The sequence below is a fragment of the Monopterus albus genome, unplaced genomic scaffold (assembly GCF_001952655.1).
Source record: "Monopterus albus unplaced genomic scaffold, M_albus_1.0 scaffold31.1, whole genome shotgun sequence".
Lineage (NCBI taxonomy): Eukaryota > Metazoa > Chordata > Actinopteri > Synbranchiformes > Synbranchidae > Monopterus > Monopterus albus.
In genome coordinates this window covers 4,227,734-4,242,846 of record NW_018127911.1, presented here as the reverse complement: position 1 = coordinate 4,242,846, position 15,113 = coordinate 4,227,734, and the positions used below count along the sequence as shown (strand labels likewise).

Sequence of the window (15,113 nt, the reverse complement as noted above, 5' to 3'; positions counted from 1 at the left end):
ATTCCTGAGATATCTCTTTAATTTGATTTGTTGTCTGAAAGTTAAAGCAGGATATACTGTATGTATTGTCCAATGATAAAATATTGTCTCTCTAACAGTGAATTAAAAAAAAAAAAAAAATCAAGATAGTCTGACAGATAGAGGATCGTAAAAGACAAAGCAAAACAAAAAAAACAAGAAGAGATTTAAATGCATGTCTGACCGACAGCGGCAAAACGGGCGGGTGGGGGATTATAAAGTGCAATAAGGGATAACAGTGTTCACTGTTCCATTAGGGAAGACAATAATGACTGATAAAATGAGGTTGCTAAAGAGGACACAATAGTCCTTAATTGACTCATAAGGGGAAAAAGAGAATAAACTGTACTAATGAATGGAGTATGAGTGCTGCAGCTAAACTGCTTGCTAAGCAAAACAGAAAGGCATTTAGTTTATTAACTTGGGGCAGAGCAATATTAGATGTTCACTGAAAGGAATAGCACAAGCGACTATAGGCACAAAAACACAACAAAGAAAAGGAAGAACTCTAGAGCACCTAAGCATTTTAGTTTAATTTATCAAATATGCATTGTAATATTATCTTTGATGATACTTCGAGTGGTGCATGTGTGTCTTGGTATACTGTACGTACCTCTAGGTGTTCCAGTATATAAGGTGGGTTGGTCATTCCCAGCCTCAGCATAGCTGCTTCAGGAATCTCATCCACCAGTCTCCATAGCAATGTGGGCAGGTCTGTCCCTATGTCTCTACCATAAGCTCCTGTGTCTTCACTGGTCAACCATATCTCACACACTCCCTCTGAAAAGAGTTGTACACAAAAGAGCAAAGATAAAAGAAGCTTAATAACTAATTTATATAATTTTTGCATCCTCGATAATTTCAGCATTGCATAACTACAATTTATAGAATTTTATGTCAACACAGTACAGTTTTGCAAAGGGCTTCTGTTCACTGACATTATATAACAGCATTGGTTCAGATCATCTGATTCAGATTTTACATACAGCATACTTTTCAAAAAACAAACAGCTCACTGTACTGCTATAGTGTGGCTCTCAAAGGTAACTGCCATTACAAGCCAGTTGGGCCAGTCACTGTTTAACCTGAGAAAATACAATGCAGACACTGTGTGTCAAGCCACGTATCTGCTCTTTGCTTGGATAGGGGTAGGGTTCAGGGATGCTTTAGGTTAGGTCAGGAAAATGACGTTGCTTATTGTGGGCTCTGTAGGTTTATGATTGCATGGCCTGACACATCCTCTTTGGGGCCAAATAATGGGTAAACATCATTTAACTTGTACACTGAGCTCCATATGAATGCTCTCCCTTTCTTTGGCACATTTAATTGTTACTGACTGGAATGTAACTGGGTAGGCATAAATGTAGAATTGGAACTACTGTAGGTAGACAGCATGAGCAGGAAATGCAAGCATGGCTTACATAGAAATTAACACCACCTAGAAAAAAATCAAACACCAGTAAAGATAGAAACAACACAGGCCCCAGTGATTGTCATAGAAACAAAACCCTGCATGAAAGTTCAGTAGCTCCTTATTGTTGTGATGAGACTATTTCAATTAGAGAATTACAAATACAAGTTTCAACCAAGCAATTGTACAACCCCAAATCAGAAAAAGTTGGGATGGTTTGTAAAATCAAAATTAAAACTTAAAAGAGTGATTTATAAATCATCTGTGTCCGGTATTACATTGAAAACAATGCAACAGCACATTATTTGATTTGATACCTCATCAGTTTTGTCCTTTGTTCAAAATAAACACTCACTTCGATTCTGATGCTGCAGCACATTCCAAAAAAAGTTGGGACAGTAAAGCATTTACCACAGTGTGATGATGTTGTTCCTTTTCACAACACTTAAAAGGCGTTTAGGGACTCAGGACACCAAGTTATTAAGTGTGTCAGGTGTAATTTTGTCCCATTCCTCCTGTAAACAAGTCTTAAGGTGCACAACAGTCCTGGGTCTTTGTTGATGCAATTTAAGTTTTAAAATGCGCCACACATTCTCTGTTGGGGACGGGTCAGGACTGCAGGAAATCCAGTCCAGCACTCACACCCTTTTCCTTCATAGCCAGGCCTTGATAATGTGTCACTGTCATTGTCAGCATCTACATGAATATTAAAGTCACCCACTATGATTATTTTAACTGTACTAAGCACTGAACTAGACAAAGTCTGAGAATTCGGTTGAAAACTCAGAATAAGGGGCAGGTGGATGGTATACAATAACAAATAGAACTGGCTTTTGAGGTTTCCAGTTTGGGTGAGAGATTCAGGAATGATTTATAGCTATGTTTAGGTCTAAGATTGATTAACAGGCTCAAGTTGAAACTCGCTGCCACACCTCGGCCTGTGCTTCGAGGGATGTGACAGTTACTGTGACTAGGTGGGGTGGATTCATTTAGACTGACATATTCTTCCTGCTGTAACCATGTTTCAGTATGACACAATAAGTCAATGTGATGTTCACTTATCAAATCATTCACTAACAGAGATTTAGATGAGAGAGATTTGATATTTAATAGTCCACATGTGATTGTGCTGTTATTTTGTTCTATAAGAGGAGTAGTCTTAATTTTAATTAGGTTCTTATGAATAAGCCATCCCTGGTAGGCTAGTGGTAAAGGTTGCGTCAGGAAGGGCATCCGGCGTAAAACACGTGCCAAATGTCAACATGCGAGTCGTCAGTGTGACGATTCACTGTGGCGACCCCTAAACAAGAAAAGCCGAAAGTGACGTTCTTTCTTTCTTTCTTATGAATAACTCCTCTTGAGATGATTTTTGATTTATATAATTTAGGTGGTTGGTGGGCAGACATAGTCTCTATGGGGTACTGGGAGTTTAGGGTGGGTAGCAGCTGCAAGGAGACAGCAGAGGCGTGTAAGACTGCGACCCTGCGTCCTGGCCTCAACTCGGGGTTGTCATAATTTAGGTTGTAAAATAAAGTCATCTATATTTCTAGATATGAGAGCCACACCACCCAAAGTGGAAAGGATACTGTCTCTGCTAATCAGATCAGGTTTTCCCCAAAATGTTTTCCAATTGTCTATGAAGCCTACATCGTTTTTTGAGCACCACCTTGACAGCCAGCTGATGAATGATGATACAAGGCAAAGCATGCCATAATTGGTCAGACTGGGCAGGGGTCCAAAAAAAACTACAGAGTCTAACATTGTTTTGGCAAAGTTACACACCGACTAAACATTAATTTTAGTGACCTCCGACTGGCATAAAGGGGAGTCATTAGTGCCGATGTGAATAACAACCTTACTGTATTTATGTTTATCCTTAATCAGCAGCTTCAAATAGGATTCGACCTTACCCACTCTGGCCCCAGGAAAACATTTGACTATGGCCACTGGTGTCTCTACCTTCACATTTCTGACTATGGAGTCGCCAATTACCAGGGATGGTTTCTCAGTGGGGAAAATTGATTTGAAACATGAACAAGAAGGTCATGAACTGTGGATGTTTGTTTTGAGCTATGTTTCTTGAGAACTGTCACCCAGCTACCTGGCTGACATCCCGGCTTCTCAGGCAGTGATGGGGGGCAGCTAGATTGGTCTGAGCTACTGTATGTCTACAGTGCCTTGCAAAAGTATTCGGCCCCCTTGAACTTTGCGACCTTTTGCCACATTTCAGGCTTCCAACATAAAGATATAAAACTGTAATTTTTTGTGAAGAATCAACAACAAGTGGGACACAATCATGAAGTGGAACGAAATTTATTGGATATTTCAAACTTTTTTAACAAATAAAAAACTGAAAAATTGGGCGTGCAAAATTATTCAGCCCCTTTACTTTCAGTGCAGCAAACGCTCTCCAGAAGTTCAGTGAGGATCTCTGAATGATCCAATGTTGACCTAAATGACAAAGGATGATAAATAGAATCCACCTGTGTGTAATCAAGTCTCCATATAAATGCACCTGCACTGTGATAGTCTCAGAGGTGAGCACTGTGCAAGTGATAATATTGAAATGGAAGGAGTATCAGACCACTGCAAATCTACCAAGACCTGGCCGTCCCTCTAAACTTTCAGCTCATACAAGGAGAAGACTGATCAGAGATGCAGCCAAGAGGCCCATGATCACTCTGGATGAACTGCAGAGATCTACAGCTGAGGTGGGAGACTCTGTCCATAGGACAACAATCAGTCGTATACTGCACAAATCTGGCCTTTATGGAAGAGTGGCAAGAAGAAAGCCATTTCTTAAAGATATCCATAAAAAGTGTCGTTTAAAGTTTGCCACAAGCCACCTGGGAGACACACCAAACATGTGGAAGAAGGTGCTCTGGTCAGATGAAACCAAAATCGAACTTTTTGGCAACAATGCAAAACGTTATGTTTGGCGTAAAAGCAACACAGCTCATCACCCTGAACACACCATCCCCACTGTCAAACATGGTGGTGGCAGCATCATGGTTTGGGCCTGCTTTTCTTCAGCAGGGACAGGGAAGGTGGTTAAAATTGATGGGAAGATGGATGGAGCCAAATGCAGGACCATTCTGGAAGGAAACCTGATGGAGTCTGCAAAAGACCTGAGACTGGGACGGAGATTTGTCTTCCAACAAGGCAATGATCCAAAACATAAAGCAAAATCTACAATGGAATGGTTCACAAATAAACATATCCAGGTGTTAGAATGGCCAAGTCAAAGTCCAGACCTGAATCCAATCGAGAATCTGTGGACAGAACTGAAAACTGCTGTTCACAAACGCTCTCTATCCAACCTCACTGAGCTCGAGCTGTTTTGCAAGGAGGAATGGGCAAAAATTTCAGTCTCTCGATGTGCAAAACTGATAGAGACATACCCCAAGCGACTTACAGCTGTAATCACAGCAAAAGGTGGCGCTACAAAGTATTAACTTAAGGGGGCTGAATAATTTTGCACGCCCAATTTTTTAGTTTTTTATTTGTTAAAAACGTTTGAAATATCCAATAAATTTCGTTCCACTTCATGATTGTGTCCCACTTGCTGTTGATTCTTCACAAAAAATTACAGTTTTATATCTTTATGTTTGAAGCCTGAAATGTGGCAAAAGGTCGCAAAGTTCAAGGGGGCCGAATACTTTCGCAAGGCACTGTAGGTGGGTCCACACAAGGTAGGTAGGACACCACACATATATCTTGAAAAACAGATTCCAAAGTACCTAAAACCAAACAGAAACAAACAAACAAGCTAACAGTACATGGGCCTGGCTAACTGGGGTGTTTTCCATGGTGCGGAGCCATGCTTCCAACTCAGTGAGCCTTGCCAATGCTGCTAACACCTCACATTTATTACAAATACCATTATCACTAAAGGAGGCAGAGGAATAACTGAACATGCAACACTCCAAGCAACAGAAAGAAGGAGAGGAAGAGGGAGAAGCCACTGCTCTCAACTAAGCTAACACTGGCATGCCACAGACTAGAAAACAGGCCCAAGCCTCTCTCTAATTCGAACCAATTCAGGAACATAGGATCACACCACCTGAATGTTAGGCTCCCTTCCTACAATAAACAAAAAATTTGATTTTAAAATAAAATTTCCTTATAGCAAAATCAAAGGTATACTTTGAAAATTCTTTGGTAGATAGCAGTCTGAAGTCCTCTGGCAGCAACCTCCAAACTGCTCCAATGTGCAGGCCAAGAACCAGAGGTAACTGCTACTTTGATGGTAGGGGTTTTTGACTTTGGGATTAATAAACTGTTGTAAAGAGCCTGAATGTAAGCTCATATACAGTAAAAGCTAACTTCTATTCTGCATGAAGCCATGATTTTCATTGTTTTTTTTTCTTTTGCACCATTAACGGCTTTTCCAAAACAATATAAACAACACAGTAAGATATTCTGCTTACTGTAAATCAATAAACACAGACTTCAGCTATTACTGGAAAGTACTGTACTGAAACACATATAACCTTTGACTAGTAATGTATATAGGAAGATTTACCATGACAGCAGTTTTTGCCACACGGTAAGCTCAAGCTCCAACGCTCTCCAACCATCACAGCAGCTTCTCTTCATTACCTTTAGGACTCTCTTGTTAACACCACCTAAATGCTCCAAAGCTTTGGTAAAGCCTAGCTCATGACACTCACTGATAACTATTAAAAATCTCATCTTATGAACATGTACTGTATTCCAGGAATGTGAAGGTCACATAGAGCGAGACGAGAAGATCTACCAACTTTATGCTAAATTAGAGTAATGCTCACTGCTAGAGCTTAATGATCTGTCATTTGGCTGAAGGTCTGGAAATGGCTGAGTGTCTGCTTCAGCTGTGAGTTAAGACATTTCATACTATGCAGGCACACAATAATACATTTGAACTTGCAGGAGCACAAGCTCAAATACACATACACACACACAAAACCACACAACCATCATTATCATTAGCTGTGCAGAGACAGGAAGAAAGATGCATGTGGTCATCTGCAAAGTAAAAATGGTGTTTGGCTAATTGGACTGTGTGTGTGTGTGTGTGTGTGTGTGTGTGTGTGTGTGTGTGTGTGTAAGTGAGAGAGGGAGAGAAAGAGTAAAACTGTGTTTAAAGGTGGACATGAAGATTAAAAATGATGACAATATAATGACAGTTTTCAAAGCTCATCATCATTGACATTAAGATGCACTAATAATTGAATGAACACCATCAAATATGATCAAATCTAAAGACCAGCACACACTGTACAGGAATGAATGAATGATGTTCATTTTCTTCAGTAAGTAATTATTTAAAAGAATATTTCACTTTGATCTAATACTCAATAACAGTCCAGTTCATTAAACGCTCTTTTTCATTTACTAAGACATTTAATTTACCTTACTTAGAATGTAGGTTCTGTTTTAGCAGTGTCTCCCTTCCCATTGCTACTGTTGGCCACTAGAGAGAGATGACAGAGACATCAGCTATCACTGATTGGTAATGAGTGTCGGTTTAGAAATATTAATACATTGGTAGATTTGGTGCAGCATTTTTCTCCATAATCTGTGTCACATTTTTCAGTTTTTTAGCCTCATGTAAGGTAGTGACAGCAAATTCCGAGGGCAGCTAATATCAGCTGTTTTGGGCTCAACTACATCAGTCTGTCTGCTAAGGTCTAACGTTTGTCTGCATCTTGTGCATCCCAGGAGTACTCCCACCATGCCAGTGGCATCGCCTTGCACGTCACAGCTGGAAAAAGTGATCCCTTAGTACAAGGCCAGACCTGCATTAAACTGGCCTAGGAGCTAAATTGGTTCCTTCCAAAACAACATTCTTGTAATTCCACTCACACAATGCTGCCAAGCTAGAAAGCTTGTGTATTGTCTGCTATTTAAACAGTCTTGTAATTCCGGTCTTAATTAGGTTCTGAACAAGGTGATGGTTTGAAACATTCTCAGGTGTTTACTCAAGGCCACAGTCATATTTAGCTCTCCAGATAAACTGAGTAACCTAGCCAGTAATTTGCCCCTCTGACCTGCTTCTCAGTCCCCCTTTTGTATTAGGTGTGTCAATAGTGTTATTGTTGGCCAAACACAGAGATGGTGGCCGTTTCATCAGGAAATGTTAGCTTGCTCTCCCTTCTCTATCTGCTTTGACACAAACAGCACAGCTGCTTCCTCTGGTTTTGGTATGTGCACAGTGGAGAGAGGTTTTCAACTGTGAAATGCGTCTGTGTATTAGAGATGTCAAGATCGCCAAAAAAAAAAAAAAAAGCTCATCTAGGAGGATTTTGCAGAGAAGAATCTCCAAAAGTAAAAAATACTGCTCCTTATATTTGTGATAAATGATTAATGAAGGCCTTCAGTGTCATATAGTAAGCCAAGTAGAGAAATGTATTATTCTCTATCTGTGAAAAGTTTTAATTCAAAGTGGACTGTTAAGTACAGTAGGGAATATGTGCCCTGCTGAAGCATTCTTGATCAAATCACAAGTTGGAAGTCATGGGACCGGTGTAGTTTGTTTGGAGTCTAACAATATCTTTTTACCTCTGGGCATAGTATTTGGGCTTCAAACATCATTATAGTGGCATTCACTTCTCTTGCTTAACTTTATCTTGCTTAACAAAATCTGTAAGTGTCATAAAGAATTTGTCACTGAACCTATTTTCTGCAATAATCCAAAAGCCTATGGAAAAAATCCCACTGGCTTTTTGCCCAGGGGCACCGGGGTGATGCTAACTCCCAGGCTGGCCTACAAAAAATGTCATCCCTACAGCACTCTATTGCATATGTATCTAAGGGGAAATTGCACAAATAATAGGAGATGTGCTAGCAGAGGATGATTATGCTTTCCACTGGATTTACTAGGGCACCCTATTTGCCTTCTAAGTTTTGCAGGGAAAAATTATCCATCTTTGAAAAGAAGGCATGAACATGACGCACAGTAGATAGGATTTACCTGAGCTGTCGCTAAGGCTGTATTGACAAAAATAATTTTACTTAAAGATTTTATATTTCTAAAACCTGGACATAGGGGGGAAAAATGAAGTCATTAGGCAATTATTTGAGCACAACCATTACTGTTTTGCAAGAAAACAGCTGATGTTTTGTTTTGTCATGACATTTAAGTCAAGAGTTTGGCTGCATTTACTTCATTATTAACATCCATATCAACATCATCTCCACCTCCACCTGCTCCAAGCTGCTGGACCTGCTCCATGTGTCTCTCTGTTTCTCTCTCTCTCTTTGGTTGCAGTCGTGTGTGTGTGTCTGTTTTGTATGTCTCCGATTTGTCTTATTTATCTTTTGTTTTAATGTGTTTATTGCATCCTAATGTATTACAAGCTACTGCACATATATGCTAAAGTTGGTTCTAAGAATTTTATGAGTAATATTTTGAGTAAAAGTAAGTAAACAGTTAAGCAATAGTTTTCTCAGGTGGAGTTCAACTGTGGTCAGAATAAATGTTTTGTAATAAAGATCACTACATTATGATTTCTTTATAGGTTCTGATCTGGCCCTGGGTGTGTACCAGTTAAAGATGTGCTGTTCTGCAGCTGACCTTTGACCCTGATGCCTAAGGAAGCATTGCATACAGCATAACCAATAATAATGTATATTGATACTGTTATTAAACAGAAAATGAAAAGCTGTACCTCTTTCCTCAACCTAACCTTTTTTCCATGTCACTTTGTGATACAGTTTGATGTGAGAAGAGCTATAAACAAGGGTGGGGATCAGAACACTTTCCTAAAAGCTATTAACATTCACTTAACTCTGGCACAGCGGTGCAAAGACAGCACAGGGAGGAGTGAATAAAATGGCAAGAGAGGAAGATATTAAACATAAAAAAGGGTAGGACCTGTATTGTTTGGTTTGGACTCCTCAGTAGTTGGACCATAAATTAATCAGGAAAGAGAAAAAAAGAGACTCATGCACAAAAGGAAACAGCTGTGTGTGTGTCTGGGCTGCATTTGTCTTTGTCCAAGAATAACACCATCAGCATGTCTGAATAATGCCCTATACATATCAAACCATCATCACTCCAACTCTCTACCAGCTACATTTGTTGTTGTTGTTGTTTGTGTGTGTGTGTGTGTGTGTGTGTGTGTGTGTGTGTGTGTGTGTGTGTGTGTGTGTGTGTGTGTACACTTGTATGGCTGTACAGTGTGAGGACCAGTTCGAGTTTTATCCCATGGCAGTGAGGACATTTTCCCTGCTTTTCACCTTCTGACAAACTTTCACAGGGCTGTTTGAGGGTTAAGACTTGGTTTTAGGGCTCAAGTTAGAATTACATGTAGGTTAGAGCAAGAACTGGTGGTAGAGTATGTAGCTTTGGTGTGGTTAAGTGTTAGGTTGTCAGTGAGTGTACTCCCAAATCTGTATAATCGACTGTCTGTCAGACTGAGTTTTCCTAATTTAAGTTGAAAACAGTGCTCTAAGTGCCATGGCTCTCTTGGCTGTTCAGGTTAATGTCTGCTTTCACATATGTTTTGCTGTGACAGTGTTACCACTTTGTTATTAATTCTATTTATATTTTATGTTGACCAATCAGTGAGCAAAAGAGTAAAAAAGCAAACAAGGAACCTAAAACAGGACAAACTTATTTTGGTGACAAGGATGGAAGAAAACTAGGGGCCTTTACTAGTTGTGTAAGATCATTTTCTATTCTGTTTGATTTTGGGAAAAGCGACTTGAACGAGTAAAAACAGACATTTTTTTTCCCTAGTTGTTCACATGCAAATGTGAAAGTGCTACGTGATGTTGAGCCATAATTTTGGCAGAAATATTTTACTTTTCATTCTTCTTCACCAATTTGACACTGATTTCAGGCCAGCACTGTTTATAAGCAGTAGTACGTAAAATCATACTAGCATAAACTGTAGTGGATCTCTTCACATCACTATACTGTTTACATATCATTTTTTATGGCCCTGTGTTCATGCTTTGCTTCTAGATAAAAAGATGATAAGACTGGGAGCAGGAAAGAGAAGAGGGCTTTGAAGTGATTGTTTTGAAGAAGCATGACAGAACCAACTGATTCAGATAACTGGGAGCTATAGTAAAAGCCACTTTTGAAATGGTCTTAAATCATAAATTAGACACACTAATGGCACAAGGTCACCACGCATTTTCATGCCAAGCCATCAGCAGGTACATGCTGGCTCCCATTCCTTCAAGTAGCATGTTACAGTGCTAGTCTGTCTGTCTTTTCTTGTACATTACAACAAAATATTCTTTTTATCAGCAACAGTAATGTGATTAGCTCTTAATAGCCTAGTAGATACTGCAACTAATGCTATAAAACAGCATAATGTCATCAGCAGCTGATAAAAAAAAAGAAAAGAAAAAACAAGGGACAACTGTGGGAGATGTTCTTGAACACTGTGGATTTTACCTAATAATACTGTTCATTTATAACTGTGCAGGAAGGACATCAGGATGTCACTTGGACTAGAGAAGTGCAACATTTTGCATAGGGCCACTGACTGGAGGGACTGTCTGACCTTCAATCACACTAGTTCCTCCGCTGTCCTTCCCCATCAACCAATCCCCTCTGGCTGTCTGCTCCACAATAAACCTCTCCACCCCAGAACATTTCTGGGGCAGATGCCAACAACATCTACTTGAAAAATGAAATGATGAATTTGAAAGGAGAAAGAAAAATGTTTGCTAGGAGACAACGAGGGGTACATGACAAACATTGGACTAACTTAAGTAATTTTGTTTCTTTGCATTATTTGCCACCGTCTAATGTACACTGTATGACCGCCAACTGAATGTTTCACATGAAACACATTCAAAAATTTAAATACATGCTACTTTTCCCACAGTGTTTGACCAGTCTGATGGGGTCTCTATGTGATATGCCAATACAAAGTGAAATACTGTACGTCTCCAAGATTTTCCATTTACTGCACATGTTCACTGAAATGAGAGTTAAACTAGAATGGTTAGTCTTGTTGTACTTTTCATTCCGTGAATACTGCCCATCACTATGTGACATATGACTGATATTAGCTGACATGAAAGAATACCAACAGCTTGTCAGGCGGCTTGTTGCCTCACAACAAGAAGGCTCTGGGTTCAAGGCCAGGGCCTTTCTGTGCAGAGTTTGCACAGTTTGCATGTTCTCCCTGTGCCTGCGTGGGTTCTCTCTGGGTACTCCGGCTTCCTCCCACAGTCCAAAGACATGCATCTTAGGTTGACTGGTGACTCTAAATTGCCCGTAAGAGTGAGTGAGAGTGTGTGTGGTTGTTTGTCTACATGTCAGCCCTGTGACAGACTGGCGACCTGTCCTGGGTGTAACCTGCCTCTCGCCCAATATCTGCCCATCCCACGGCCCTATTCAGGAATAAGCGGTATAGATAATGGATGGACAGATGGACCAACAGCTTGTCAAGTATGAATAAATTCTTCAAAGATTCTTAAACTTAGCTAATCTTTGATTCATGGACATGCACACACAGAAGCACTTACTAATAAACTACATACTAAGTACTATGCACTAAAAGTACTTATTAATAAACATATACAAGCACTCCTACAATCCTCGCATGTACACAGTGAAACTCACTCACAAACACCACACATAAGAGTTTAATTATAGTAATTAAGAAGCTTAAAATATAGCAACAACTGTTGATGTGGTGTGTGGGCGTCTTGGCAGGTAGCATCTTCATCATGAATTAACCCAACATACACAGTTGCATATGCAAATATTATTTCTCAGGCATGTTTACACTACATACAGTCATGCCTGAATGAAATTAAAGCGTACATGTTACGTAGGCATGTGTATGTGTGCATACACATGCATGGTTTTGATGCACACCTCTAACAATCCTTTAACAACAACATATCAGCTTTAACCTATTCATGATCTCTGCACACCTACCTCTCACCCAGTGCAGATATGCTCCAAGCCATGGACAGATTATGAGATGGGCCCTCCACCCATAAATGATGATTCGCCACTTCATCGTTATTTAGATTAGAATTGATGAGCAGGAAGTAACAGTGTAGTAGTTGTTATTAGTGTGCTGTTACAGAACAACATCCCAAAAATGGATGAAAAAAATAAAAAAGCAGGAAAGATACTGACTAACTAATAAATTAGAGAAAAGCTCTTAAGTGAAGGATTTTGGTTTTTTGGAGACTAATTTTATTAGTGGTTTTTAAGTAGAACTCTAGAAATTCTGTCATTAGCTTCACTTACTGTGACAAGCAATAAACGCACTTATTCTGGAAGACTAAAAGATGCAACTGTCACAGTATTTCAAATTTATGTATTGATATAGAATATGTTAATGTAATCTAAAGACTTGGCTGAAAGTCAGCACTATCTGAAATGTTTGAAAAAGAAAATCAGTATGTTAGAGGAAGGTTCATTAATGTATAAACTTGGAGTTTACCAAACACGGATTATTGGCGAAGGATGCTATTGAGGACACGTCCCATTTCTGTCTGCTTCAGAAACCCCAGGTCTTGTATACATACTGTACATGTGTCAGCACTGAGATTGCATATGGAAGTGACTTCTTGTTCAAAAGTTATTGAGTTGTTATTGAGGTGACAGTGATTAATATCTGTTGTCAAAAACATCCAATCAGTGAAGACAAACACATCAAAATGCATGATCACAAATACTCTCATAGACACTCCAAATTCACACACATCTCAGTTGTGTTATTAATTAAACATAATAAGGTTTAATTCTTTCTAAATCAAGGCTGTTGACCTAATTTCTGTAACACTGTGTGTGCGTGTGTGTGCTCGGTCGTGTGCTTGTGCAGGCCCTAATAAATAATCATATGGCTGGTCAGTATTTATGCTAATATATTCATGACCCACCAGCAGGCATCATATTTGTGTGTTTTAATTCAGCCAGTGTGTGCGTGTCTAAGGAATTAGTTACTGTAGCAACAAGCACACCCTACTTATGTCTGTGTGTTAATTAAGTTAGTGACTCTCTAATATAGTGTTGTTTGTTTTAATTTATCTGAAACATTATCTTAATATGTAAACATTTGTATTTTTATGTAAACATATGCAGTGTTTTCTGTATTAAAGCTATAAACTAATGACTGTGGTTTGTTTACTAGGTTAACAAGCAAAGCAACAAATAAGCCATGTGCAGGGCTACTGATATCAATCTACCCAGCCTCCCTCTTTCAATGCTCCTACCAGTTGACACAGCAACACCAACTTCACATACAATATGACACTAGACACCCTGCATGTGCTCAGCCCACATTTGATCTTTCACATTAGATCATTGGTCATTGGACGTATTTGTTGAGCCCCAGTTTTGATATCAAAAAGTGAAATTACCGCCTCACGGCTGTATGCCTCAACCAACCAGTGACCTTGACCTTTGACCTCATCAGTTCATCCCCAAGTCCAAGTGGGCATTTGTGTCAAATCTGCTGAAATATATCAAATACTTAAAGTGAAGCTCAGTGATAATGAGGATAATCACCTTTATGTGGCCAAGTATGTTACACACAAAGAATTTGTTTCTGGTATAGAACTGAGGCAACCATCTGCAGCGCCAACTCACACCGATGGCTCTAACCATCGGGGGCAACTTGGGGGTTCAGTGTCTTGCCCAAGGACACTTTGACATGTGGACCGCAGGCACCGAGATTTGAACCTCCAACCCTCCAGCTGGGAGACGACTGCTCTACCCACTGAGTGATGAACAAAAACATTTTATACCTTGGTGTTGCTTTTTGTTGAAGAACAGGCTTTCTGGTCTGTGTGAGAGCAGGTATGTGAAAAGGTATGCGAGGTTATGTATTAGGTTAAGTGTTAGGTATTAGGCAAGTAGTGGTTATGGTTAAGGTTAGGATAAGTCTACAGGAAATGAATGTAAGTCAGTGTAAAGCTCCCACAAGGAATGAAAACAAAGCCTGGGTGTGTGTGTGTGGGGGGGGGAAGCGTCTCTTTCCTGTTTTTCAGATGGATTACCCATGACAGTAAAGGCTACTACTGCAGAAAACTAAAAGCTGAAGATCAAAGTAATACACACACAGTTCTAGCTACTACCAAGGCACTTTACAACAAAGCAGAGTTGTGTCTCTCTCTCTCTCTCTCACACACACACACACACACACACACACAAACATGCAATGCGAGTCAGATGGAATCAGGCATCGGGTTTTCTGCAAAGTGACAGATGTGGCGATGGGCCAGCCAGTCAGGCAGAAACACTCAGTGGCTTCTTCAGCTGAAGACCAGGAGTGACATTCAGTGTATCTAGAAAGAAATGTGTCAGGACAGTCACACAGTCTCACGCACACAAGGGAAAATAAGCATACGCACAGCAAAATTACAAAGAGATGCTTCACTATCAAGATGAGCAAATTTGGGTTTTTTTTTAGTCATTAGCTCTGATGATGCAAACTAAACTGATAAATATATCAAATTGTTGTTTTTGTATGACATACAAAATCTGTTGCAAAGTAAACTGTTTTCCCTGCAGTTTGCCTACCGGTCCACTATTCCCATTCCCACCTGGAAAATGGAGACTCCTACATCAGGATACTCTTCATTGACTACAGCTCCACCTTCAACACAGTTATCCTCCACAAACTGTCCACACTGGGTCTGCACCCCACCCTCTGTGACTGGCTCCTGGACTTTCTGACTGGCAGGCCCCAGACTGTCAGGATTGGCAATAGGA

The 15,113-nt window shown here is 39.9% G+C and overlaps 1 protein-coding gene across 2 annotated transcripts in view; it reads right to left on the bottom strand.

Moving 5' to 3' along the window:
* Window positions 1-15,113, bottom strand: part of cdkal1 (CDK5 regulatory subunit associated protein 1-like 1) — a 235,510-nt gene that overhangs the window by 102,134 nt on the left and 118,263 nt on the right. For both annotated transcript variants that reach the window (XM_020596756.1, XM_020596757.1), the window contains exon 9: window positions 632-798. In XM_020596756.1, coding sequence (XP_020452412.1) covers window positions 632-798 — 167 coding nt within the window. The remainder of the gene's footprint in view (window positions 1-631; window positions 799-15,113) is intronic.